This window comes from Myripristis murdjan, chromosome 10, assembly GCF_902150065.1.
Source record: "Myripristis murdjan chromosome 10, fMyrMur1.1, whole genome shotgun sequence".
In the NCBI taxonomy this organism is placed as follows: Eukaryota; Metazoa; Chordata; class Actinopteri; order Holocentriformes; family Holocentridae; genus Myripristis; species Myripristis murdjan.
Genome location: NC_043989.1, coordinates 25,327,907 through 25,355,760, shown reverse-complemented (window position 1 = coordinate 25,355,760; position 27,854 = coordinate 25,327,907). Strand labels below are relative to the sequence as shown.

The 27,854-nt window shown below is 44.5% G+C and overlaps 1 protein-coding gene across 1 annotated transcript; it reads left to right on the top strand.

Annotated features, from left to right (window-relative positions):
* The first annotated feature begins 62 nt into the window (after positions 1–62).
* atg2a (autophagy related 2A) lies at positions 63–27,493 on the top strand. Its single transcript, XM_030061833.1, has 42 exons — positions 63–596; positions 1,030–1,192; positions 2,005–2,154; positions 2,503–2,605; positions 5,687–5,831; positions 6,757–6,975; positions 7,293–7,392; positions 8,298–8,462; positions 9,058–9,200; positions 10,008–10,086; positions 10,467–10,716; positions 11,285–11,426; positions 11,543–11,641; positions 12,202–12,357; positions 12,682–12,955; positions 13,984–14,056; positions 14,246–14,408; positions 14,565–14,707; positions 15,186–15,310; positions 15,511–15,665; positions 15,938–16,070; positions 16,226–16,410; positions 16,495–16,575; positions 17,490–17,596; positions 17,718–17,810; positions 18,122–18,192; positions 18,542–18,618; positions 19,603–19,773; positions 19,999–20,125; positions 20,593–20,816; positions 21,049–21,278; positions 21,435–21,570; positions 21,850–22,077; positions 22,196–22,297; positions 22,981–23,065; positions 23,403–23,556; positions 23,827–23,896; positions 24,065–24,147; positions 24,383–24,504; positions 24,615–24,769; positions 25,198–25,356; positions 25,483–27,493. Exons 1-42 carry the CDS (start codon positions 426–428, stop codon positions 25,717–25,719), a joined length of 6,048 nt encoding a protein of 2,015 aa, XP_029917693.1. The 5' UTR covers positions 63–425; the 3' UTR covers positions 25,720–27,493.
* The last annotated feature ends 361 nt before the right edge of the window (positions 27,494–27,854 follow it).

Here is a 27,854-nt window from a genome sequence, read left to right as displayed (position 1 = left end):
CGGGTCTGTTCGTCACGATGACGTGATGACGCACGGACGTTTTCACCATACCATCAGTTGGCGAATGATAACAATAAACAACCCCGAAACAAGGGACATACGCCAGGACCTGTCGCTCCAAATTCGACACAAACGTTGCGAAAATATGAGCCGAAACGACTGAAGACAGCAGGAGAGCCGTCTCTTCAAACGCAGTCGGACTCTCGTCGGTCCTGACACAAAGGATTTTCGAGTTTTTATGTCAAGGAGAGAGCAAGAGTTACGGTTTACTCCCCTTCCTTAGCCCCCTTTAGCTAGCTGTGTGGCTCATTCCTTGTTTGCACACTTTTGTTTTCGCCTGTTATGCAGTTGCCAGAGGACTGTAATCGCACTTGTTCTCCTCCTCCGCCGCCTCTTCGCTCCCTCTCCCCGCTCTCTCTGGCCCTATGTCTCGCTGGCTGTTCCCCTGGTCGGGCTCAATCAAGAAGCGGGCCTGTCGGTACCTCCTGCAGCACTACCTCGGCCACTTCCTACAGGAGCGACTGAGTTTGGACCAGCTCGGCTTGGACCTGTACAATGGCAGCGGTGTCATCAAGGAAATCAACCTCGACGTCTGGGTGAGTTAGCACAAACTGTGTGTGGCTGTCAACTTTTCCCAGCGACACGGGCAGGCAGGCAGGCATGGTGTGTTTTTGTCGGACCCCTTGACGATTTCGCAACTGGACTCGAGTTCAAAACCAATCCTCAACGTCATGGCCATAGCCTAGCTCGCCTTTCTTCGAGGAACAGCTCTTAGAGGAAGCTAATCAGCAGCCCATGAACGTCTTAGCTCAGTCCTAGCTTAGTATCTCTTGGCTCACCAGTTGCTCATGATTCGTCAGTGTCTAAACTGCCCTTTAAGTGAAACACCAGGTAACCACGTGCTGCTCTGTGCTTTTGTCTGCAGTTTTACTTTCCACATGCTCAGTGATGAGGTAAAACACCAAAGCTATTGTTTCTCTCTTTTACTTTCTCTGACACTCCATACTGACTGTTTCCTGTGTCTGGCAGGCGGTCAATGAGCTGTTGGAGTCTCTCGGGGCACCCCTGGAGATTGTGGATGGGTTTGTCAGCAGCATTGCGGTGACCATCCCCTGGCAAGCTCTGGTGACTGACCACTGCACCTTAGAAGTTTCTGGTCTTCAGATAACATGCCGACCCAAGTACCGGACCAGTAAGTCAACCCCAAAAAGCCTTCTTGGGTAACCGGTGAAATTCAATCAAAGAAACTCCCTGCCCAACCAAACGTCAACTCACTGGACCTCCTTTAATAGTCCCAGACTGAGACTACATGTTGCAGTGTCCCAATTAATACTGTGAACACTAGATTGTGCCTCTTGTCCCCAAACTATTCCAGTAGTTGTAAAGAGCTGCACTGCAAATGAGCCAAGACAAGCTTTAACATATGGAATTTCTACAATATAAAGGTGTCCATATATCTGTTTTGAATGAGCCTCTGCAGGAAAACATCTATGTCCCATTTAGAGCTGCACAATCAATCAGTTCCATTTAGCAGTATTGAAAATCTGGTCACCCTAACTCAAAGGGAATACCTTGTAATTACTTGAGGGTCCCTCACTCTCAGGCAGGGCCACACTGTTACAAGTTGTGCAACAGAGTTCATTTGTCACTGAAGACAAGTAAATTCCAACCATGATCCGCTGTGTGTGTCAAAGTAATTTCCTAAGACACACTGATGAGGTTATGACAGTTTGTGTTGGATGAGATAGTGTAATTGCCTAGTCACAGATGTAGTGCATGCATGTCACTCAGCTCTCATAAGCAGGCCACAGCACAGAGAGAAGATAAGGCACACGTAGTAAAAAAAAAAAAAAAAAAAAGAAAAGAAAAAGAAGCAGGATCAGGAAAAGAGAGAAAATACATGATGCAAGTATGATCATGACTCATCGTTTATCTTTAATCATGTCCACGGCAAATCTGAAACATGGACATGACTGAATCCTGTGTGGGTTTGTTTGCATTCAGGCGGGGGCTGGGACTCCCAAGGCTGGTCATCAAGCATGACCTCCAGCATGCAGCTGGCCCAGGAGTGCCTGAAGGACCCCCCGGAGGCGTCCGAGGAGCCGCCTGCTCCACTGGAGGGGCTAGAGATGTTTGCACAAACCATTGAGACGGGTGGGTTAAAGCTCTGTGTGTGTGCGTGTGTGTGCACGTGAGACGGAGAAATTGTATGTGGCTATGAAGAGGTCCATGTCCTAGTTTTGCAAAGAAGTGATAACAGCAGCTCAGCTTCACAGAAACAAACAGCAGTTACAGAGACTGTCATTACAAAGATGTCCACATTGTCCCACAGTAATTACACGCACTCACGCATTTCAAACCAGCTTGGCTTGCAGGAATTGCACAGGAAAATTTCTCCAATGATAAGTTGAGCCACCATTCAAGTCTTAACGTGTGTGGCTTAGCGCTGGGATGGATTTGAAGGATCAGTCTTAATGAACCTTTGCCTGTCTTTGTGCACAGTCCTCCGTCGTATCAAAGTAACCTTCCTGGACACGATTGTCCGCATCGAGCACCAGCCCCTGGACCTGGAAAAAGGTGTTGCCTTAGAGGTGCACATCAAACGGTAAGTCGTAGCATCCTTTAAAGATTGACAAAACAAATGTGCCGCAAATATTTAAAAGCAAGAGTGGTTGTTCCTTCGCAAGCCCTCTTGATTCCTCCCCTGTCCTGCATGATGTTGCTGTCTGCTGTATTCTGTTTTATTTGCCACGTAGAGGATTTATGCTCTGCTGTGAAATCAATTTTGATCACAGTTTGAGATGGTAGCAGAAAGCGCATCCTCAAAAAAACCCAACAAAAAAACAGTAGCAGCAGTGATGTGTTATTGTGCTTTGATTTTGTTGCTGAAATATGGTGATAGAATGCAGCTCACGGGGGCTGTGGAAGTGTAACATCAAAGGTCATTTTTACAGTTCATTTGGCAAAGATGTATTTATAGAAAATCCTACCTCGGTTGCCTTTTAATGAATTAAACTAAACTAGGAATTTGCTGGGGATGAGCACAGACAGACTCACTTGATCTGCTCTGCAAGAGAACATAGTGTAGCAGTAATAAGCCTGTACTGCACACTGCATCATTACCAACAAGCACAGTTATCTGCATACCCATACCTACTTATCAGGGTATGAGTTGATGCATAGAGAAGGGCTTCTTTAATTTCATAAATCTGTCTCAGCACCGCCTCTCTGTTCTTCATTGCTGCTCTGCTTTCTTGTGCACTTAGTCTTTTTGGCCCCTATCAGAAAGAAAACCAAATAAGTTGGTTATGAAACAGTCTAAAAAGAGGCAACAGAATATAAATGCACCGTTGAGGAATTCAGTGGTGCACCATCAATAAATTGTTTGTTTGTTTTTTTTTCCAGAGGATTTTGCATGACATTAGCCATTTTTCCATCACACATCCCAAGCCTGAAGCCAGCTTTAACCCCAAGATATGCCAACAGATAGGGGTGACCACTTTTCACACAGATAAAATATAGCCCAGAGATAAAACAATGATCACACTGTAATTATGAGAGCATAGATAGCAAAGTGCATCTCTGCACTTAGGCAGCCAATTTCAGCACATGCTGCATATTGCTCCATCTTGTTAGCAGGTTTGCTCATATAGCACCCATCAAAACGTTGTTATAAACATTCACAAAACAGAAGAATGACATGACAGAGGAAAGCAATGGGATATTGGAAAGTACCAAAGAATCGTTTTTAAAAAATAGTAATATAAAATACAATGGTTTATCACACAGTGAATAAAATGCTAGTATGCCAACAGACAAAAACAAATTTGTAGTAAAGGACTAAAACACTTAGGAAGTTAAAATAGAGGAATTAAAACAGGCTCAATTACAAGCCGGCTAGCCCAGGGCTAAATTTGCTGTTGACCCACTTTGAAGTGTTTGAAAAGTTTGTTTGTGTGAAAGCCTTCTTAGCCCCGGGCTGAGAAAATTGTAAAACCTCTCATTGTGGCTGTCCCTTAAAGTGTTGTTTGGAAAGCCACATTGAACTTGATGAAGTGTTTTCTGTAAATGTAAGAACCAAAATTTTGCATTTCTGCCCCGTTGATTCTTAATGTTGTTGGGTGTGTGTGAAAAGCTTTTCCCCGTTTGAATAACAGTTGTATTGCGGCAGGTGGAGAGGGGCACCATGTGGGCCTCCTTTGTCAAAGTACACAGTGAACAAGTGTTCTTGAAACGGGCCATAGTCATAAAGATATAAAAGCACTCTGCAGCCCTTGCTGTGGAGGATAAAAAACTGGAAAATGCAAAGTCGATGTGAATTGCATGAAGTGAAAAGACAAAGAAACTGCACAGAATGAACTGAAACACATTGGCCAGCATAATTTTCCAACTCTACCGCATGAATAAAGACATATTTTTCTACCCAGAAGTGTCATCTAACAAGTGCTAGAAATGTCTCTCTTTATGTGATCAGTCACATTGTAACTCCCAGATCACCACAGATATTATAGTTAGGGGAGAGAGAAAGCAAAATGGCAGCCAGGAATCACATTTCAGATTTTCTCCCCTCCTAAAGTGTCTGAGCAGATCGGAAGAGGAGGTCACTGTGGAGGAATAAAAATGCCCTGCTCACGAACCTGTTGCCATTTGAAAACGTGTGTTAACGCGTCACCGTTGAACCTTCCTTGTTTTCCTGGCTTAGGCTAGCAGTGTTGACGTGGGGTCAGTGACCAGGAGGCCCCATGGTCTTTACAGCCTAATTTGAACAGAATAACCCCAATCTGAGTGCGGTCCCGTGTGGGACAAGCATGTTAGAGCCAGCTGCTGTGTTTGTGAAATCATGTGTGTTTGGTTCTAGCACTTATTCAGCGATCTCATTAAGGGTGTATTTCAGTAATCCTGACCATGGTTCGTTTGTGAGCTAACAGTGAGAAAACTGTACGTCTAGTTAAAGATTTTACATGTACTGTTTTTAAACTTATCCTTTCCAAATTTATTGTGTTACTGACTAATTAACCAATCATAATAAACTAAGACACCCCTGGCTGCTAAATTAACTGGTCAAACAGAAGGAGTCAGCCCTATTTCTAGGAAGTGAAACTTTTGGGATTTTAATATATATAAAAAAACAAACAAACAAACATTTTTTACATTTATTGTTCAAAGTGTGTATTTCACAATATGGAAAATTTGATAAACTCATCATCACATTAACGCCACAGTTCCCATATACCCCAGTGCTTCCTGTTACAAAGCAGATGCTGATAGTCATTTTGACTGTGCTGGGAAAACAGAGCTGTCTTCCATTTTTGTGCCTTTAAGAATCTCCCTTTTTGCCCTAAAGTAATCCAGCAGATTCATAGCTGATTTTTACATGATATAAAATGCAACATAGTGGCTGGTAGATGCTGTCAGTTGTCTCCGTGTTGGTCCTTCATTCATGGTAGTCATTCTAATGTCTCAGGTGTGAACTAATTTTCCAGTGATTTAATAATATTCAGAAAAAAGCGAGTGTAGCAGTTACATGTGTGGATGTTCTGTCTTAAGTGGTGTAGTTCTGTTTTTTTGTGACTCTCACACTCCCGGTGAACACTTCTTCATATCTTCATCTTTCTCTCTATGTACATTTTTCGTTTGTATTGTGGACATAAATGGTGTGTGTGTGTGTGTGTGTGTGTGGCTCCAGGCTGGAGTACTGTGACGAGGCGGTGCGGGACCCAGCCAGCCAGACTGCCGTGCCTGTTGACATCCACCAGCCCCCTGCCTTCCTGCACAAGATCCTCCAGCTGAGCTCCGTTCAGCTGTTCTACGACAGCACCGGGACAGCACAGGTGACCGACACCACCCCCGACTCACTCACTAAACTGTGTTTTCTGTTCTGAAATCCTGAAATGAGTGTCATAAGAAATGAAGAGCAGTCTACAGAGGACCGACTGCAACTCATTTTGGGTGCTGGCTGCTGCTGTGGATGGGAGGTATTGTTTTTTTTGGAGTGGAGTCGGGGCTACAATAGATCAGCATCCTGTACTGGTGTTGAACAGTCCCTGGAGAGAGTCTCTTTCAGTTCCTCAGAGTTTACTTTCTTACCTCGACAACATGCCTGGTCAGCCAGCGGAGCAGGATGAAGCAAGAGTGACTCATAGCTACTTGTACAACAGTCTGTTTTAATACATAATGAAAGTTGTATCAGACAGGCATCCCACGGGTCATGGAGTTTCTGTAAAGTCACTGCATCTTGAACAGTCCGGGGGAAGTCAGAGAATTTAATAAATTATTGGGACAAGTCATTGCATATTATTGAATTTTGTCATCCTCAGTTTAAAAAAGCCCTTGTTGTTCACCAAATGTGGTATTTTGATTTCCATCATGCTCACAATACAGTTTCCCTCACCCTGGTTGGATTCTGAAAATAAGGCATAGTAACAGAATTAAACAGAGCGTAAAGCTTTAATAAAGTCTCTGAATCTGTTTAAAGTTTCGGTCAAGGAAGAGAACCTCGTGTTAGTTTTGTATTTGTCATGGAAATTCAACATTTTAGTCATAAAGTCACAGCAGAGTGAAGAAATTTTACATTTTACTGAGACTAGTTAGTCTGATCAGTTTTCCTACAACCTTGAAAAGCTGCAGCTCTCATGTCATGTGACATGTTGCAGGAAGTTGCTGCTACACACTTTGTGTCCATTTGGAAACTTTGGTCTTATATCTTCATGTCTGGGTATTTTCCCACTCGCTCAGACTTGTCTCACAATCTCCTAGGGTCCTGAGGAGAGGGACCCACCAGGTTCAGCTACAGCGAGTGAAGGAGAGGAAGAGGAAGAGGAGGAGGAGGGGGAAGAGGAGGAAGACGAAGAGGGGGATGCAGAGGAGAAGCCCCCCTCCTGTCCTTCTCCTCAGCCGCTCCTTATAGGAAGCTGCTCCGGTTTCATCGAGACCACCGTCAAGATCAAACAAAACGACATGCTGCCAGGACCAAATGTGTGTATTTGTGTTTGCGTGTGTGTGTAACGTAATCATGGCACATCAGAAACAGTAGACAGCGTGTCTTTAAAAAGTCTTGAGCTCAAGTCATTTAATAGTATTAAAATATAATGCATGAGACCTTAAATCCCCGGCTAGCCTTTCTAATATTATAAAACCCCAATCCTACAAACAAACAAAAATATAGTACTTACCTTTCTACATGATTTAAATTTAACTGTGTGATATCTGCAGACATACTTTTACTTGATCGAATATGTGGTTGTCCTCTCTCGTTGACTTTTTGTCCCACTTGCCTTTTCTCCCTGTCCTAGTTGGAGTTGGATGGGAAGGTGGGTTGCATCCACATGCTGCTGTCTCCAGATCAAATAACCTATCTGACAGACCTGCTGGCAGCTCTCTGCATAGACACCGGTACAGTGAAACACAGGCCCACGCACAACACAGTCTTACAGTAGCTGTCACGATCTTTTATTTGTCTAGCAATTCAAAACACAGTCACAAAAAACCTGAAGGTATCAACTGAACTCCAGAGTAGATGATTTGTTGTAGATTTAGAAGCGTCTCACTCCATCAGTTTGCCTATTAATAAAGAAAAACTGATTTTCTTGAAACAATTCTTATTAATGCGGTGTAGTTCTTGCAGTAATAAAGCTCGTCCTGTCACTTTAAAGCTATTTTTAGTCTGTTATTTTGGCATACAAGAAAACATTCCAGAAGGCTGTTTATCAATGAAGCTTCAGTGTTTGAAATAAAAATCAGGGACTCTTATCAGCATATTAGACAGGCTCAAATGTTAATAATTGTAAAGCTTTTTGTTAGCAATAACTATAAGTCAGTCAGGTATATATAGGCCTGTATTTAGAATATGAATAAATAACATTAAAAGTAGATTAGTGTTCAGAAAATTTTCTGTGTTTTCTGTTAGCAAAAAAAAAAAAAAAAAAAACGATTCAGGGGTTGCTTTCCTCCTCTCAGTCAGTGGTGGCAAATACTGCTTGACTGTATCCAGCCCTTGTGCAAATCCAGTATGCATTACCTCCACTGTGTGTGTCCCAGACCCAGAGGGCAACCAGGTGCCTGCAGGCTTTAAGGACACACGATATAAAATAGTTTTCCATGTCATAAGGACTCAGCACGGACACACGCAGACACAAACAGCAACCCTGTCCTCTTTCCTGCATACCCCAGAGCCAGAGAGTAAGGTTGCAGACATCTGTATATGCTTCTGAAATCTGAGGTCACACACACACACACACACACACACACACAGACAGAGACACATAAACCCTAACGCTCTGTCCTCCCTCCCCCCCTAGAGCCAGAGAGTAAGGGCGGGGGGGTGCAGAGCCGTCCACTAGACTCAGATGACCTGCGTCTGATCGAGGAGGACCTCAGCAAGCAGCTGGGCTCCAGCCCGAGGGACAGGGAGTGGGATGCCGAGGCCAACCTGGACCCTTACCTCAGCACCCTGGAGAATGGAGGTATGCAGGGCAGCGCAGGTCCCACTGCAGCTGTGTGTCTGAGATACAGTGTAAAGCTAGCTGGCAGGATCCAGGATGAACACCAGCTACTGAAGACCGTCTCTGTCTCCCATTTTATTCCAAAGCAAGATATTTACTGTTCTAAGGGCTTGTGACCCTTTCTTATGAATGATTTGGTTGCATAGTGAAAATAATAATGAAATAAATTGGTACATAATAATGGATAGGAGGTAGTTTGGCATAAGTTGGTAAACTGGTAATCATCTTACAAACAGGATTCTCTCAGTTTTATTGAATGAGCTTTAAAGTTACCCCCTCAAAATCAATATACTACATTTATTTATAGCTAACCACCATCCTTTTAGTTATGTCTGGAAGTTACACAAGGCACTGGAAGTCTTCTGCCTGAATGTGTAAATGCAAGAAGGGGGTCAGTGTTATAAAGAACCTCACCTGAAAGTGTCTAAGAAGAAGAAGAGCACTAATCTGGAAATAACATTGAAAACTCTCCAGCTCTCCCTTTCAGTTATGTGCACACTTTGGATAGTTGTCACTCTGTATGTATGTATGTATGTGTGTGTGTGTGTCCCTCCAGAAATGTTTTACTCCATGGGTCCTGCTGGCATGACCAGCAGCGTGACGTCGGTGCGCTCTGGCAGCGAGCTGTCGGACAGCGACATGGAGTCTTCGACACACAGCCTCACCAGCCTCACACAGCCTGCAGGCCTGTCTGCACAGGTACGGCCTGCGTCTGTCTCACTGCGTCTGTGAGCGTGAACATGAGTCTTACACTGTGGACAAAAAGGTCTTATTTGGAGTGGCTTATACTGTGAAGCTGTGCAATCATGTCTAAAATAATCATCCTGATTGTGTTCTTTGGCATTGTGTGTATTAGTTTCTATTATTTGGGAAACACAAATATTCTGTTGCACTTTTTGCATCTCAGGTCAACATTTTCAGAGTTCCCAGCTTGCGTAAAATGAAATCAGATATTTGTGTATGACAGAATTCTACAATTATTAACCACAGAGACAAATATCACAATATAAGTAATTCTGCATGCTATGTTGTGAACATCTATTGTCTGGCAAGTACAGGAGAAAAATATGGTTGAATTCTTAGATTTCTGACATGGGAAGCATCCTGCAGTACCTGGTGCAACAAATGCCTATTCCTAGAGTGTTTACATAATTATATGTAGAATTACAGGGTGAAGAAAATGAATGAGTCAGAAAAAGGGGGTCCGTGTGACCTTTGAATATTTTTCTAATAGAAAACATATGCTGTGTGATTTTGTTTTTTTGTTTTTGTTTTTGTTTTTTGCCCAATTGCCTCGTTTCATATTTTTTTAACGGCTGTGCCTTAAAGTGTGTCATAAATCATAGACTGCGTTGCTGTTAATGTTAATGCTGTCAATGCTGCATTGTGTGCTCTTTCTTTCCTCCTGTACTGGAACCCTTAAATCTACTCAACAAATTACCACTGAAGGTAATAAATCCAAATCTGATCTGATGGCTGATTTACACTTTTGTTCCTCTCTCCCAGGGCACAGTGCACTGTCCCAGGCGATATCCTGTACCAGGCACTCTGGCCAGCCTGCCCCAGGCTAGCAGCCGGACCAGAGGTAACAACACTGCTCTGTACAGGGCTGAGTCAGGGGTTTGTATCACCCCTAGCAAAGAAGCCAGCTTTAAATATCAGGCACTAAATTGCCTTTAGAATCATCCTGTTATCACTAAGCACACAAAAAGAATCAAGTCAAATAATTCTGCCAAATCTTAGTGCTTTAAAGTTATTGGGTTAAAGGTGTACTGCACTAAACTGTCAATGGTTGATCGGAGTGGCCTCCCTTTAGGCTCAATTGACAAAAAAATGGAATCAGCATGTAATTTGAGTTTGCGTCAGATAGACTCACCGCTTTGATTGCAAGTCATGTTGTTTTTCCCAGCGGAGTGTTATGAGAAAAAAAAACACTGTGCGATGGAGTCGTGCTCTTCCTTGCAGGGCGCTCCCACAGCAGCCAGTCAGAGCCGCTGAAGCCTGACGCGTTACTGCGACTGACGCTGGGCGGGCTCACCCTAACCCTGCTGCATGAGGACCCGCCCCCCGGGCCTGATGGCGTCGTCTCATTGGCTCAGGTGTCTCAGGTGTTCTTCCAGGAGCTGGCCTTCTTCAAGGACAGCATGTTCAGCGAGAGGGACTTCCAGCATCTGAGAGGCAGCTTCGCCAAGGCCTGCCCGCACTCCCACATCAGGTACACACACACACACACACACACACACACACACACACACACACACACAGGCTTTTTGATGAGTAGTCAAGCATGTGGATACAGTGTCTGTCTCCTGTGAATGATTGCAGCACAGGTCTGATAATTCATAGTTGAAGTACAGTTTTAACAACAAAACATTAACCTCTTCATTTATTGATCAGATGCAGTTCAATAAGGAATGGATGTATTTTTTAGGATTGATTACTCTCGGTAACTATGAAGTAAGAGAAAGTTTCAAAAATAATACCAAGGGGTCAAGTATGTAATATCTGAAAATGTTTTATCCTCCTATGTGATTTAACTTGCAGTATCCACGATTACAGTTTCTTTGTTTTTCATTTAGCTGTGTATCACTCTCCCTGTCTCACTTTTTATTATATACACTCCCACCTACAGTCTCACCTCAGTTCTACACCTCCACACACACACACACACACAGAGATGCAGCTATTGTAGCCTGCTAAAGCTTCTCTCCTTTCTCTTAAACTCTCCCCCTCTTTCCCTTTCTCTCTCCCACCTCTTCTATCTCTCTACTGCTCGCCTGCAGACTGACAGGAGCGGCGGTGCAGGTTGCCTGTGAGATGCGGAGCGGGAGTCGCCATAGTCGGAGCGTGACCTCTGACCTCTCCTTCAGCAGGCTGGAACTGTTAGAGTGTCTCTGGGAGGACGGCAAGCCTCAGTACAGTGAGGTAGGCCATCTCTTTCTGTCTCTCTCTATTTCTGTCCCTCTCTCTACCTGTGTCTCTCTCTCTATCTCTTGAAAGTAACTCATCAAAACAGTCTCTCTCTCTGCCTCTGTATACAGCTTCTTCAGTTCCAGAAAGCTGGGATGTTCACGGTTGGAGCTGCGGCTAGACCCTGCGCTCAGTTGCACTATGGCCTCACCGAGAAACACCTTCGCAAGGTGACCACACACACACACACACACACACACACACACACACACACAATCCTAATGTGAACCCATTAATTGCATTTGGGACATCGCAGAGAAATATGTGTATGTTAAAACCAGGGTTTGAACAACATACAGGAGATTAGTTATTGGTGTTATTGATATTATGTTGATGTCATGATATGAGACTAGATCTGGTCTGGGATTTTGGATATTGTAAAATAGTAATATGGCACAAGTGTTGTCTTTTCATTACCCTCCATTCAAAGCCAGGATGACGATGATGATTCATAGTTATATTCATACAGACTCAGTAGAATCAGGTAAATGCTTCTTGTCGAGAACAGTAGTGATATGGTATTGATCAATTGATCAACAAAAATAGGTAATCAGACTACTTCATATCTGAGATGTACAACATTACAACATTAAATGGCCAGTTTTCTTTTTTCATGATAAAAGGCCAGCATTTGCAGTTTAGTGGCTGTTTAATTATATATCAGTTTAGTAATATATCAATGTCGCCCCATACTAAAACTTTGTGTGCGTGTGTGTGTGTGTGTCCACAGGGTAAGCAGCGTGTGGTGCGTCGAGACAGCGTGGTGAGGGTTGAGCTGGCAGAGCTGAGTGCGGAGCTGGACCTAGACATCCTCACACGCCTGGGGAGCCTGAGCAGGGCGTTCAGCCACTGTCCCACACAGGTCACCGGTCCTGGACACACACAGGTTGGACCCTGTGCATGCATACAGTACAATATGTGTTGCCATTCACACTGGCTAAACCCTCAGCTTATGTCCTGAGGGTTTAGCCAGTGTGTGTAAAACCTGCTAAATTGAATTTTAAAAAAAGCTTGACACACAGGGATGTATTCACAGCTGATCCCTGGAGCGTAATGCCATTTAATTTAGTAAGGTCAAAAGCTATTATACTCCCAGGTCCGCCCCAGCAGTTTTCAGGTGTCAGTATTTGGAAATATATGACAATGAAACCCCGACTGAACCCTGGCTTTTCAATAAATAATTGAAAAAAATGTCTCTCTCTCCTCTCAGACGCAGAGCAGCGAGCTGTACTCCTCCTTCTCCCTCCTGTCCCCCCACGCGGTCATCAGGCTCCGTTTCCCCATACCAGACTTACGGCCCCCCCCTTGGCGACGGCCCCTGAACCAGAGGGCAGTGCGGGACGAGACCCTGGTGTTGGAGCTGACGGAGCTGGAACTGAAGCACCAAGAGGCCCCGGACCTCCAGGGCGAGAGGGTCACACCGGGACAGCCCTTAGCTCCCTGCCTCACTCAGCTGCTAGAGGCCTCCTTCACTGACCTGCACGGTAAAATGAGCTTGAAGAGTGCTTTTACTTTTTGTAATTAAAGGAATATGGAAGCTTGTTCAAATATTGACCTGTGCATGTTACTTTTCACATTATAAAACCATACAAAAGTCACTCATTCACATCAGTTGCTTCTGCGGTTGCATTTTGATGTTGATGATCTCAGCTGATTCACCTCACCTCACTGTGTTTGACACACCAAGGCTCAAAAACAAACCTCTGAGCAAGTTATGAAGGTTGAAAGGCATTTTGAAAATGTCATCAAAAAAGAAGTCACAGGTTTGTGTTCGTCTGAACAATTTTTCCAATTTTAGTCCTAATTTGAATTTAAAAGACAACATGTCACTTAAGCACAGGCAACATAGTCATCTGCCTTTGAGATATGATCCCGTTGGTCCAAATAATGCTGCACTGTGATTGTGAACAAAGAAGGCCAGATAGCTTGCTAGAAGCTGTTTAGCCCAGTATACAGGCGGCATTATGGGGCAGCCAGAGATTTTTGTCTCTGATATAGCGGTGTACCTTTTTGAAGAAATAGTCCTGACATCAGTACCTAAAGTAAAAATACAAGGTTGATGTAAATTTTGAGTCTTGGTTTGAAAAACACATTGGAGTGAATGGGGAGATGACTGAACTGAAATTGTCAATGTTCAAATTACCACAGAAACGACTGAAGTGGGTGAGCGACTTTTTTGCGGCTTTTTATGTCAAAATGAAACATGTAGAGGCCAGTGGACTATATTCCTGCCATCAGCCATTTTGTATGTGTCACTTCATATACACAGTGGATGTTGCATTTTGGACTTTAAGGTAGTTGTGTTCCTTTTTGTTATTTCATATAGTTCTGTCCTGCCTTTTGTACACATTTAGACTAAAATTCGTTATGTTAAGCTCTATCAGGGGTAGCAGCTCAGATATTAAGGCCTAGCTGTATTGGCTTAAGTAGCCCTTTTAGTTGTGGACAGCAGACTGACAATGGCATTTATAAACTGAGATTACAAACTGGATTTATTTCCTCTCTCCCCCAGGGTCATATGTGGGCTGGGAAGGAGGCTCTTTTCCTTGTATCAGAGTCAAGAAGAACCGTGACTCCCTGCCCAGGTCAGTGATGCTGAATAACTGAAGAAATCACAATTTGTCAGTACAGATGCTTTTCTTGGGCAGGTTATGATTTACTGATGTCTCAATCAAGGCCCTCTTGGATGTAAAATCAGGCACAAAGTACCCAGTGTTCCTCTGTAAGTCTGCTAAGCTCAAGCACCTTTTGTTCCTCTTTGGCCCTGCCCTCAGGATATCGGTGCGTGTGAGGGGAGGCGAGGCCCAGGGCCCAGGGGCCACTCTGGGTGGCCTGGCCCAGGACCTCGCGGCCACCTTCTACGAGAGCCACTGTGAGCTCCATGAGAAAACCAGCTCGCCTTTCTCCTCCAACCGCACCATGTTTGAGACTGAGGAGGTACGCTGGCGTGAACACAAACACCTCCATCACCCAGCTCATCAAGAAATTCACCCCTCATGCTTTTCCCCCCAGCAGAATCATGACTAATGTGTGGCACTCTCTCCATTTTTCCCCTTTCCTCGTCTCTCCTCTCCTCCTCCTTCCGTATGGTAGATGGTGATTCCAGCCGATGCAGAGGAGATGTGTCAGTTCCAGGCTCAGGGTGTGGCTCAGTGTCAGTGTGCCATGGACATCAGCCTGCCGCTGGCCTATGTCCTCCTGCCTAGCAAACAGGCCTTCCAGAGCATCTATAACAGGTACGTCACCCGTCATCTGTCTGTAAATTATCCTGGGTATCCTGAAAAAAGTTTATATCATATTTGAATTCAGTGAATTTCTAAAGTAATAAAAATTATGAATATACAGCATGTTGCCCATGCAATATGCTGTATGCTCTTATTTGGGAACCTGCTGAACAACCAATGACACCCCCAATGACAAATTATAATCACATAAATAACAATAAATCTAACTCTACAAATTATAATGACCGTTGTTTGTAATTTGGGTGAACTGTTTCTTTAAAGACAAGCAAAAAGTTTCCGGCCACTAGTTGTGCTAGTCAGTAAAGTGGGTCCCCATGCAACAATCAAAACATTTACCATGTGCGCAAGCGTGCACACATATAAGTAAAGTATTACGTGATGTATTACGTGATATTCTAAACACATTCTTTCTGTCTCTGTCACTCTCTCCTGCCGTCATGCTAATTTGTCCCGCCTAACCCACCAATAGGATCAGTAATGATCTACTGATGTGGGAACCCCCTCCTCCTCCTCCCCCCTCGGCCCACAGCCCCCACGCTGGCCACCGTCACCTTGACAGTGAGTTCCAGCTCTGCAAGTCGGCCTTCAGGCTGGGTGAGTACCGCCGTGGTTTTGACAGGAAAACTAGGGAGACATTTTTCATCCGTCTGAACAGATGAGCCTGTCAGTCAGAGAAAAATGGAAATCCGTTATACATCATTTTTTTTACAGGTCCACTTTTCATTGTGTCATCATTGAATACAACGAAAAGACACTGGTCATTTTTCTTTTCCCACTCTTTCTCTGTCTCACAGACTCTGATTCTGAGGAGGACGAACCTCAGTTCTACTTGGCCAGTGAATCAGCTGGAAGGAGACAGCTGGCGCCCCGCCCTAACCACACCCTCAGCCTCCTCTCCCTCACGGTCCTCATCGGCAAGGGCCGCCTCCAAGCCATGACGGACAGAAAGGTGCGTCTGATGGCTGATAAAAATACTATTATAAGAGCAATGGCATTTACACAGAGTTGTAAATTTCACTTGCCAGAGACGTTGAATAGAAAAATCCTCAACTTCATTTGTTTTTTTTGTACAATCAGAAGAAGTTTTTAAACCCTTCATGGGCTTGCTGACTTAATCCAACCAGTATTTCTTTTATCTGATGAACTAGTTTGTAAATGAGCGTAATGAGGCATTTCCATTCTTCTCTATATATTTCTCTATTCTGTCTGTGATTATTTCAGGAGGACCAGAATCATGGGGAGATTGTACTCGACCTGGAAGGGGGGAAGATATTCAGTGTTGCACAGTACCAGAACGACCCCAACCTCAACTACCTGTGTCTGGAAAGCAGACGAGTGGAGCTTTACCACCGAGGTGGCTGTCATCATATTGTTTGAAAAATCAAACACATAATTTGAAGATATTTTTTTTCCTGTTTTTTTAATTTTCCATTGAATGGTACGTAGTGGATTTAAATATAGATTATGTGCGGTCAGTGACAACTGGTTCTTAATTTTTCCCAATGGCAGCGGTGGTGAAAGACTCTCCTCTCCCCGAGCGGCTGGAGATGCCCAACTTCAGTCCCCCAAAGCACTTGGACCCCACCATCTACCCCACAGAGCCCGGCGTGAGCAGCGTTAGCGGCAGAGAGAGTGAGCCTCAGATGCTGTCAACAGCCATCAAAATCAACCTGGACCCCCAGAGGAACGTCAAGGTACATCCTGCACGCTCATTTAGTGTCCCCATTGATGCTTTTTTTTCCGAATTAAACTGCATTTCTCTCCGTGTTTCTCTTCAGGAGTTTCTTGTTGCCCTCCGTCTCCAAGGCGCCACCATGCGACATTACATGACACAGACCAATCACAGTTGGCATGAGCAGGTAGGAGGAAGAATTCAGAAGCCGCCAGAGGCAAATCCTCTCTGTTCTTGTTCTCTTTCCTCTTTCATAGTGGATTTAACGAAGAATCCACCCTAAAACACTGCTAAGAGACAGACCTTTTTCACAGCAGCCATTTTGGCCTGACATTGAGGTGCAATTCTGAGTCCCTTTTGTTGTTTTGTCTTGTATTTTACTTCGCTCTCCCCATTTACATGTAAAACCCACAGCTGAATGGATCAATAGGCAGGTTATCAGTAGGGAAATGTAGAAAATCACTGCCTCAAGTAGATGTAGATCACTTTTCACAGCAGCCATTTTGACATGAAATAGCAGGCATTTAGGTCTAACAGAGCCAGAGTGACCACTATTGTTCATGCTCGTTTATTGGAAAGACTCTTTAGTCTTATTGGTTTAGTTTATTGGTACACTTAAATAGAATAGAGAATAGAAGCTTAATTTATACCATTAGAAAGACCTGTGGTCGTCTGCTGTTTCATGTCAAAATGGCTGCTGTGGAAATGGTCTATTTACAACACTTAAGAGATAAGAATATCTGAAGACAACGCACATGTTTCATTAGTCCGTCTAATAGCTGTTATCACTGCTCTGCTGAACACAGACCAGAGCTATGTTTACTCACCAACCGTGCCATTTGGTCACAGCAGAAAACCAAATGAATGTAAAAGCACTTTTCCCATGCTCTTCATCGTTAAACATTATATAACAAACCTCAAAGCCAAGCAGATCCCCATCCAATTGCTATTTAAATGCACTTCACTTCACTCGTAGGGGATTGGTTTGGTTTAGCGCAAATAAAAATGCAAACCACACTCATCTGCCTGACCGGGTGAAGTCAAAATAAGCGGGGAAGAAAATGTGAAATATTTGACTCGCTCTTTGTTTGTCTGTGGCAGCTGGTTGACTTCCTGGATGTCATCGATGACCCTATCCTGGGATACACACCACCTGCTGTCATCACCATCCTGCATACACACCTCGCTTCCTGTGCTGTGGACTACAGGTACACACACACACACACCCGGGTGTTGCTGCAATAATGCAATAAAAGCATGGTGATACTTAGTATTAAAGTGCCATATCCTACTCCATGTCCTTTTTCCTGCTGTGTCTCTGCCTGCCAGGCCGCTGTACCTGCCGCTGCGGGTGTTGTTCACAGCAGAGTCCTTCTCCCTGTCCAGTAACATTATTGTCGACACTGCCACCTTCCACCTGAGGTACAGCCCACCAAACACTGACGATAAAGATGTCGAGCTTCTAAAAGTTATGGTTTAAGATCATTTTAAGACCTTTTGCCTACAGATTACGCAGGAATAAACTTCAAAGGGTCAAAGCTTTTTCTAAATTGGACAAAAAATTAAGATACTATTTAAGTGATTTTGATCAACATAGTTAATATTTCATTATATTACGTTCTGTCGCAGTGCAAAAAAAGATTCTTGCAATCTGTATTAGCATGGCTGAATCTCTGTATAAAATCTTTGTGTAAATGAGTGTGTGGTTGTGTTTTCTCTTATATTATGGTCAGATTTATCCTGGATGACTCCGCTCTCTACCTCTCTGACAAGTGTGAGACTGACACCGTGGACCTGAGGAGAGGTAAGGCACATGATGCGTGTGGGTGTGTGTGTGTGTGTGCATGTGTCGTTTACACCTACACAGTAATCAAACACAATAATATTTGTGTTTTTTGTTGTTGTTAGAGAGTAACAGAGTAGTAAAATTATACCCTGTGTGTCTTGGACAAAGAGGCAAAGAGTGAGAGCATGACTGCCAGTTTCAAAATGAGGAGGCGGACACACACACACACACACACACACACACACAGAGTATGTTGTTATTATATACACCCCTGCTGTTGTTATTGTTAGCTGGAACACACTTTGATACTCTGTATGCTTTTGTATCTGTGTGTGTGTTGTCATCATGTGCTCTCTCTTTCCCCCAGACTATGTGTGTGTTCTGGACATTGACCTGCTGGAGTTGGCCATCACCACATGGAAGGGCAGTGATACGGGCAAGCTGGTGAGTACACACCATCTGTTTACATACCTGAGTTTCCTCCGCATTCACTCCGCAGCAGTGGAGAACCACAGCAAGAAAATTACCAGCCCTGCAAGACAAAATAGGGAAATAAACAAAACATTATAATTTAGCTGTGTTTCTCTCAGAAGCCACTAACAAGGCCCAGGCCCAGTGTTTATAAATGTTTCTTTCATCATAATGAAATATTCCCACTTTAAGACTTGGATCACATTGGAATTGGACATGGAAGCGAAACCAGTGAGGCAACACTGAGGACATCGTCCCTCATGAATGATGCAGTCAGCCTTTGGGCCAATCAGCAACAAGGCCTTCAAATCTTAAAAGGTTACAGTTTCAAGGCTGTTATGTAAAAATGCAAATACATTTTTTTAGGGTCATTTGCATTGTCTGGTGGTCTTTTCTGTTTGGCCTTGGTGCTACATGATGATGGTTGATTGTACAAATGATATACTCACCAGCTGATATTGACTCCTGGAAGAGCAGCTGGAAATCATAATGTGGGAGATATGAAATGTGGGAGATATGACTTACCTTCCCCTCGGGCCAATTAGTGTCATTTTGAAAAGGCTAGAATGCAGCAATGAGAAGGTGATTTCCCACAGGTTTTGCCAAAATCTAGTTAATGACATCTGTGGGAGAAATGAAAGAACAAGAGAAACATGGACACAGATTGATCCATAATGCAAAGGTTTAAAAAATATCCTCTCAACCTGCTGCTACAAATGACATAATATGATGTGTGTAGATTCTACCAGAACGAGGACTGGTTGAATTTAATACAGGGCAGAAATTTGTTCCTTCTCTGTCCCTCTGTCTTTTTGCCATTTCCTTTCCCTCAGCCCTCTTCTGGGTCCCCCGCGCAGCTATCATTCTTTCCCTCTCTCTGTTACCACCTTTGCTCATTTCTCCTTCTTTATTTAATCCTTTTCCCTCATCCGCTAATCCTCTGTCTTTCTCCTGCAGACTCAGCCTCTGTTTGAGCTCCGCTGCTCCAACAACGTGGTTCACCTCCACACGTGTGCTGACTCCTGCGCTGCCTTGGTCAACCTGCTGCAATACCTGGTCTCCCAGGGGGACCTGCACCCCCCGCCTCGACACGCCTCGCCCACTGAGATCGCCGGCCAGAAATTACTGGTAAAGCCTTGACATCCTGGAGTCATTCCTAGTAATGGGTGTGGAAGGATGAGTGCAAGTAATGGTTTAGGTATAACCAGGTGCCTCTCAGTTAGCAGCATCTACTTCTCCATAGAATGTACACAGTCACTGTAGCTGATGCTGTAGAAAATGCACTTAAGAATGACTTCCATACACACAACTGTATTTTTTTCCCTTTGTAATTGTCTGGCTTTGTTTCCTCAGCTGTCAGAAAGTCCCGCCTCTGCGCCACCCTGCCCTCCAGCTGAGACCGCCGAAATCAACCAGTGTGATCTCACTGATGCCTTGATTGACACGGAGAAGAGCCAACGGGACGACAGTTTGGACCCAGGTACTGTAGGATCACTGCATAGTAATGGATATTTTCATTTCCCTCAGACTTAGGAGGTCTGAAGTTGTTTGATTTACAAAACTGCTAACTGTCTAGAACAATACAAGTACAGACTCTGGACCATACAGTGCATTCTTGGTGATAACCTATCATTTCCTCTGAGGATTTTGGAAGTTGTGTGATGTGTTCTAAGCATTTAAAATATTACTTTTACTTCCTTTCATTAGTTGCTGCTCAGTAAAGACCACAAAACAGTTCACTGACCTGAGTTTGCCTCTCATGATAAACACAGGAAAAACGTGACACAACCCAACCTCTTGTTCATAAAACTGAACCCACGCAGCATCAAAGTTTTAATGAGAAAAGCTCCTGTTTGTTCCACCCGGTTAGACGTGATTTAAGTCACCGTAGAAAATAGAGGATTCTGATTCTGAAGTGACTGCTCTTGGTTCCACGTGTACATTCAGGTTCACCCTCCGTGCCACGAGGCTCGCCCGTCTCTGTCTATCTGTTCCCCGGTGAGGCTCCGAAGCATGGCCACGCCGTCCTACAGGGGGACAACGCTGATCTCGACAGACTGGTTACCATGGCAACAGAGGCGCAGGCAGACATGATGTCAGAGGAAGGCTCCGAGGGCTCCACTGACAACGATGACTTCTGCATCCTAGAGGCTCCTGGCATGGGCATTCCTGTGAGACTAAGAAGTTGTTTATCTTCTCTTTCTTTCACTCCTCTTCTGTTTTCCTGCGCTGTCTTTCCTCTTTATGTTCCTCTTCTGTCTGCCTTGCTATGTTCACCTGCAGCATGTCACCATTTCAGAAGTAAACTGAATGCTGTATGCACACAGGGACCACATGAGAGGTTTGACATTCGCATCTTGTTATGTTTACCAAGTACTGAATGATGCCTCTTCCTCCCTGCAGCCCAAGGATGGAGAGCCTGTGGTGACGGTTCTGGCCAAAGGGCCCATCCGGGTGAAGGATGGCCACTTCTCCAGGCCACGCGGCAGCTCGGACTTGCTCCGGGCTCCCAGCCGCTTCCCAGTACCCCAGACCCGGGTGGTGTTGCGGGAGGTTTCCGTCGTCTGGCATCTGTATGGGGGCAAGGACTTTGGGGGCAAACCCCTGTCCATACACGCCCAGCACGCAAATAGGTAACACACACGTTCTCCCGTGCCATAAGCAGAGTCCCAAATGCACACAGATTGATTTTCTTATACAACACTAACATAAGTGGTTACCGTTCCCTTTTCTGTGAGTGCTTGAACTGTTTGCTCAGCTTTCTTCTGTTTCTGTGTCTTTGCCTGCAGGGGTCGTTCAGTCCCAGCCGGCGTGCGCGGCTCCCCATCCCGCTCTGTGGCTTCCTCCCGACCCCAGAACTCCTGGCGCTGGGCTGGAGGCAGCGGTCGCCAGCACACACTTCTCATGGAGATTCAGCTCACTAAGGTGTCGGTTTGTTTTGGTGTACATAATCAGAATGAAGTGATTGCCTGCAGCAGCAGCATCCTGCTAGAATAATGCAGTAGCTTCTCATTTGTAATCACTTCAACTTGAGAGTTTGGCATTTAACACTTTAATTATTATGCCAAGCTGTTTAACTCTCCAAACACATCTACAAGTACACCAGCATATTTCCAAAAGCAAAGGGAAACCAATTCAATTACCGTAGTGCTCCTTGAGTTCAAAAGTAAGTATCAAAATCTCTCCTCCCGATTTGTCCTCCAGGTGTCCTTCCAGCATGAGACCTACCCTGTGGCGGTGGCCGGGCAGGAGGGAGAGGGGTTGGTAGGAGCTGTGGCCGGGGTGGGCCCGGCTGGGGAGCAGCCCCTCTCCAGGCAGGTTTTCATCGTCCAGGAGCTGGAAGTCCGAGACCGACTGGCCTCCTCGCAAATCAACAAGTTCCTCTACCTCTACACCAGTGAGAGCATGCCCCGCCGTGCCCACTCCAACATGGTGAGACTGGACGGTGGAGGTGGTGTGTGGGAGGGCAGAGGGCATCCTTTAGTTTTTTTCTATTGAAATGTGGTCAAAGGGCTGTTTGTAAAATTGATTGTGTATTTGATTGTTACAGTTGACAGTGAAAGCGCTTCAGGTGTGTCCAGAGTCTGGCCTTGGGGGTCCAGAGTGCTGTCTCCGTGTCAGTCTGCTGCCCCTACGACTCAACATCGACCAGGTACCTTTGGCACCAGAGGGTCAACGTTAACAGCTGCTGTGTAATGTTTGTAAGAGCTACTGTACATCCTGTGCATGCCCACAAATGCACAGCTGTGACCATAATAACTATTTTAAATATCACTGTGGCAACCCAGTATCCCCACTCATGGTGGCACTAGAACTGTGTCGCATGGTAGAAGAAAAGCGTTTAATCACTCAAGGAATTACTGGTGTTTGTTTATAATCAATTAAGAATACAAAAATAAGGATTTCTTTTCTTTTCTTTTTTTTCTTTTTTTTTTTTTTACTCTAGTTGCGTGTTACTGGCATATTATAAGTGCAACTTGTTTTTTATATAAGCCACTTGAAGCCCCTGCTTTTCAGTGGTTTTAGTATAGCTTTGCGCCTCTTAACTGTTCTAATATCCTTGCACAGCACAGCCATGAGTGGCTTATTGCTCAATTTAACTGCCAAATGAAGAAATCCGTTGCAGAAAAGCAGCTAATTCCATTACAAACAGTAATTTCTTTGCTGTGTGTTGACTGGTTGGTATTTATTCCTTAAGACTGTATTACCATTCCTTTGACTGAAACAAGTTCATTTAGCTAAAACTCTTACCTCTCAACACCTAACCAGCCTTTTTTTGTTGTTTTTTTTTGTTTGTTTGTTTGTTTGTTGTTGTTTTTTGCTTCTCCTCCCAAGGACGCACTGTTCTTCTTGAAGGATTTTTTCAGTAATCTAGCTTCCTCTGTTAACCCTTACCTGACTGTGGACCCTGCAACTGAGGGTGAGCCCCATCTTGTGATGTTTTTTCCTGCCATGTTTCATCACTTGTCCTTTCTGTTTTATGCTAATGAGAGCTGTTTTTATCCACCACATAGACTTCGCTGATAGTCAGGTTGATCGCTATTTGAGACCTGCTGAAATTACACTTTTCCTGGAATTAATTAACAACTGGCTGTTAGTCGAGACTCTGTTTTATAGAAGTGTTATGCTAATTGTTTCTTTATGTTTTAACCTCCGTATATCTTGCATGTCCTCATATATTACATGTAAATGCATGTCTTTTTTCCCCCCAAGTCATTTGACTTTTCTTGTCTGTGTTCTCATACCTCTGTCCTCAGTGAAAGCAGACCCGTCCCAGAAGACGTCTGAGGAGGCAGAGTCAGCTGGCGGTCTGGGACCTGACCTCACAGCTTCTGTGGAAACTACCTATAGCGAGCAGAGCTCCTCCTCTGCTGGCTCCACCTCCTCCTCTGACCAGCCAATCTACTTCCGGTATGTCGACACATCTTTTCAATGAGGCCTTTTCAAAATACTTCCATTCATCGAGAGGGAGCCTTACTCTGCATTAGCATCAAACTTGAAAGACAGTAGATGCAAACTTCCTACTTAACAATCCACTTCCATTCACCTTCACCTTCATCCACTTCAAAGCTGATACTTCAAACAGCCACAGTTATTCAGATGGTTACTGCCTGATTCTTTGGGATTGGAAATTATTCAGCTTTGATATGGTTGCTCTCTCGCAACCTCCATGTTTTTCAGGGAGTTCCGATTCACCTCTGAAGTGCCTATCTGGCTGGACTACCACGGCAAACATGTAGTCATCGAACAGGTGAGAGGAAGAGCAAACCGATAAGCCAGCAGCTCACCTGTCAGCTGGCCTGACCAGAGCTTGTACTAGACAAACATCAGTAGGCTCTGTTGGAGTGCACTTGATTAGAAAATGGTCATCCAGGCAAGCTTTCCCACCCCTGACCTTTGACCTGCACTGCTTTCCCAGGGAACATTTGCAGGGATACTGATTGGCCTGGCCCAGTTGAATTGTTCAGAGCTGAAGCTGAAGAGGCTCTGCTGCAGACACGGGTACAAACACACACATCTCTGCAAACACAAACACACTGCTCGCATCGTATGCTTTCAGTAGAACCAAGGGAGTGACTCTACAGCATCCACATAGCATTGTCAGTCAAGTCTTCTATAGCCTTTTGAATGTTGTTTGTGATTTTTTTTTTAGACTAGATCGCCTTTTTTTAAAAAAGCAGAGGTGTTTGCCTTTCTGGTGTACCTTCTCATTCTTTCTCCCACAATCCCTCCAAAGCCTTCTCGGTGTGGACAAAGTGATCCAGTATGCCGTCACCGAATGGCTCACAGACATCAGGAAGAATCAGCTGCTGGGCATTTTGGGAGGTGTTGGCCCCATGCACTCTGTTGTCCAGCTGTGTGAGTTGATGAGTCTTTATTAAACACACTGTAGTATCCTGTTTTCCCCTCATTTTTCCTCTTTTATCTCATTCACTGTTGCCTTTCTTTCCAAATCTGTGTTTCCCCAGTCCACGGAGTCAGAGATCTGTTCTGGCTGCCTATAGAACAGTACAGGAAGGACGGCCGCATTATCCGAGGTCTCCAGAGGGGGGCAGCATCCTTCGGCACTTCCACAGCCTCGGCTGCTCTGGAGCTCAGCAACAGGCTGGTGCAGGCCATACAGGTGCTGAACCTCAGTCATCTATAGATAAATAGTTGAAGGGTCTGGTATGGGAAAGTGGATAAGGGGGATCAGTGCAGCTCATCAGAACTGAAGGAGGATTAAAGATGTGGACTAGGCTGCCACAGCAGCTTCCACAGGCTTATTGTGGCCTTGTATGTCTGTTTCAAAGTGAGATATTAAGAAAGACTGTTTTGATGCTGATTATTCATATTTGTAGAGATTTTAACTTAACTTATACACTTACGGCTTGTTATAATGCATATTATCAAGAATGAGAAAAACATAAGATCAAGGGGTTTAATTTGTTGTTCATCGTTATAATCTGTGAACACTCCTGTCATGTTGGGATAGCGGGGTAAGCAGGACAGAAGGGGTTTGCTGTGTTTGGTCCTGTAACACTGTTGGTGTCCCTGTGCCTCTCCCTGCAGGCCACAGCAGAGACGGTGTACGACATCCTGTCCCCTACGCCTCCGCTCACACGCTACGCTATCACCGAGGGCCGCGCCCCCTCCAGCCGGCCCCGCCGAGCACCCCAACCGGCAGACCTCAGAGAGGGCGTGGCCAAGGCCTACGACACCGTCCGAGAGGTGGGTGCCCCCCATTGTGCTCTGTAAAATAATCCACAGTCACAGCTCACACATACATATTTTGTCACATCCCATCTTTGCCCGGATCCTTCTCACACGACCGTTCACTCTCTCTCTGCTCTCCAGGGAGTGATCGACACGGCTCAGACCCTGTGCGACGTAGCGTCCCGCGGCCACGAGCAGAAGGGTCTCCCCGGTGCTGTGGGCGGCGTCCTGCGGCAGATCCCACCCACTGTGGTCCGTCCCTTGATAGTGGCCTCCGAAGCCACTTCCAACCTGCTGGGCGGCATGCGCAACCAGATCAAACCAGATGCCCGGAAAGAGGACTTCTTAAAATGGCACACGGAGGACAGCCAAGAATGATCACTTTGTGTGTGTGTGTGTGTGTGTGTGTGTGTGTTGTGTGTGTGTGTGTGTGTGTGTGAGGTAGAATATGCACGTGCGTATGGAAATGATCTGGGAAAAACTCAAGTAAGGGAGTGAATCAAGTGCTTGAATGTGAATGTGCATGTATGCGTATTAATGAGAGACAGAGAGTGTTCCAATGCAAAAAAAGACTAACTACTACTGCAGTGACTGATGCCCAGTATTTTACATGGCTCCATTTTACATGGACACACAGGCTCACAGTCTTCAGTTTTTTTCTGTTCTGACTCAATCAGCTCTACTGTTTTCCCTTCCCAAAGTCGCACACCAGTGGCAGATTCTGCTCTCTGTCCTTTTAGAATGCAAACATATCACGCTCACCTCGCTCTCAGCCGACTTCACAGCTTTTAGCTTAAACCAGCCAAGGGCAAACACAGTTACCCCTCGCAAGGTTTCCTATTTTGTTTATGAGCAAAATGCCGATCGGTGGCACTTCCTCTACTTCAAACTGTGGCCCTCGAGTCAGGGCCAGTCTGTATAATTCTCCCAGCGCTACATGTGAATTGAAACGCCATCATGGGGAAGGATTTCCAGCACATGAACACAGACATTGGTTTACTTTTTTTTCAGTGCGCAGTGTGAACTTTCAAGCCAAGTGACCCCAGCTTTGGTCCACTCGAATCAGTTCTTGATGTCCAGTCTCTCCTGGGAGATCCTGACAGTGGCGACAGGGAGACTATTTTAATGAAGTGTCCTTTGCTAAGATCCCTCCGGAGGTTTCAACAGGCAGATGGTTTCCACCCCGACCTCACAACGACACGCTGTGTGATTAGTTCAGCTTTGCCCCTCGGTGCACCCACAGCCCCCCGTGTTGCTATTTGTGCCATAAAGTTTGCGGAGTGTTATTTTATTATTAGTTTGTGTTGCCTTCCTCAGTCCTATATCCTCCCCTCAAATATAATGCATACTGGCTCATAGTCATTGTCATATTTGACTGATAAATGTCCTGATTAGAAACACAGGATCAAATGAAGCCTGTAGCACGTCAGATTCTGGTGTAGCTCCACGAAGGCAGTAGGGATGTTAACTGTCTCTGAACAGTGACTATAATCAACAGCAAAATCTCTGATCTCAGCTCGTGGCTCTCCAGCTTGGAGTCTCCTATTTGGCATTACTGCTCAGCAGCGCTTTATATTTTATTTTTACTTCTTTCTCTGTCAAGAGTTAGAGAGGCGGCCTCACAACTGTATTAGCTTGCTTTGTTTTCAAAACCGCTTTGCCCTCTTCTTTAGTTGCCTTCCTGCATTTTTTATTTGTTTTTTTTTTGTTTGTTTGTTTTTTGTTTTTTTAAAAAGTTTGTTAAATGTTAGTATTAATTGTCATACTCATTTTCAAAATAATGGAGTTGTGAGGATGTGAATCTCTGGTGGCGGAAGAGGAGAAATAGGGGTTTTGTGGTTAAAAAAAAAGTTTTACATTTTTATCTTTTTGTTAAATGTGTAAGGGATGTTTGTCCCTCTGTGTGTGTGTGTGTGTGTGTGTGTGTGTCAGAGTATGTGTGTTAGAGTGAATGTAAGTGTATGTATGTGTTTGTGTGCGCGCACGCGCATGATGCATGTCTGTGAGGGTGACGGGTCGATGACACTTGTTACACCTCTTGTGTGTAATTACTATTTACTATATCATAAGCTGTATGAATGACCTGTATAATACAAAGACAATGAGTATACAACATTAATACAAAATAAAAAATTTGAATATAAAAACTTGATATTTTGCCTTTGATCAACATTATTACAAGACTATTGTGAGGAAAACTGTTTGAAACTTGCAGTAGTGTGTTGGCTCTGAACAGATTCTTGTACAGTGGCATTGTAATTAAAAGAATAATTTGGATTCAGAAACTGCAGTATTTAAAGGCAGACTGTGCACTTTGAAATGGGAGGGTACACCACAATGCTTACTTTTGTTAAGGATAAGGCTGAGGAAGGATAAGGATGTCTTGAATCTAATGTTTTAAAGTGAAATGTGCACAAAAATATAAACAGTGCAATGAAAGGCGCTTATATTTGGGATTATGATAGGTTGAAAGAGTACAAACGCATGTGTTGTGGTGTTACCACAGAGCTGTA

Bases quoted from the DNA above. Each gene is read 5' to 3' on its own strand.
- atg2a (XM_030061833.1), top strand. From the start codon at position 426: ATGTCTCGCTGGCTGTTCCCCTGGTCGGGCTCAATCAAGAAGCGGGCC. The intron at 14,409-14,564 runs GTACGCTGGCGT...TCCGTATGGTAG, and splicing joins CCATGTTTGAGACTGAGGAG to ATGGTGATTCCAGCCGATGC. The intron at 15,311-15,510 runs GTGAGTACCGCC...TCTGTCTCACAG, and splicing joins CAAGTCGGCCTTCAGGCTGG to ACTCTGATTCTGAGGAGGAC.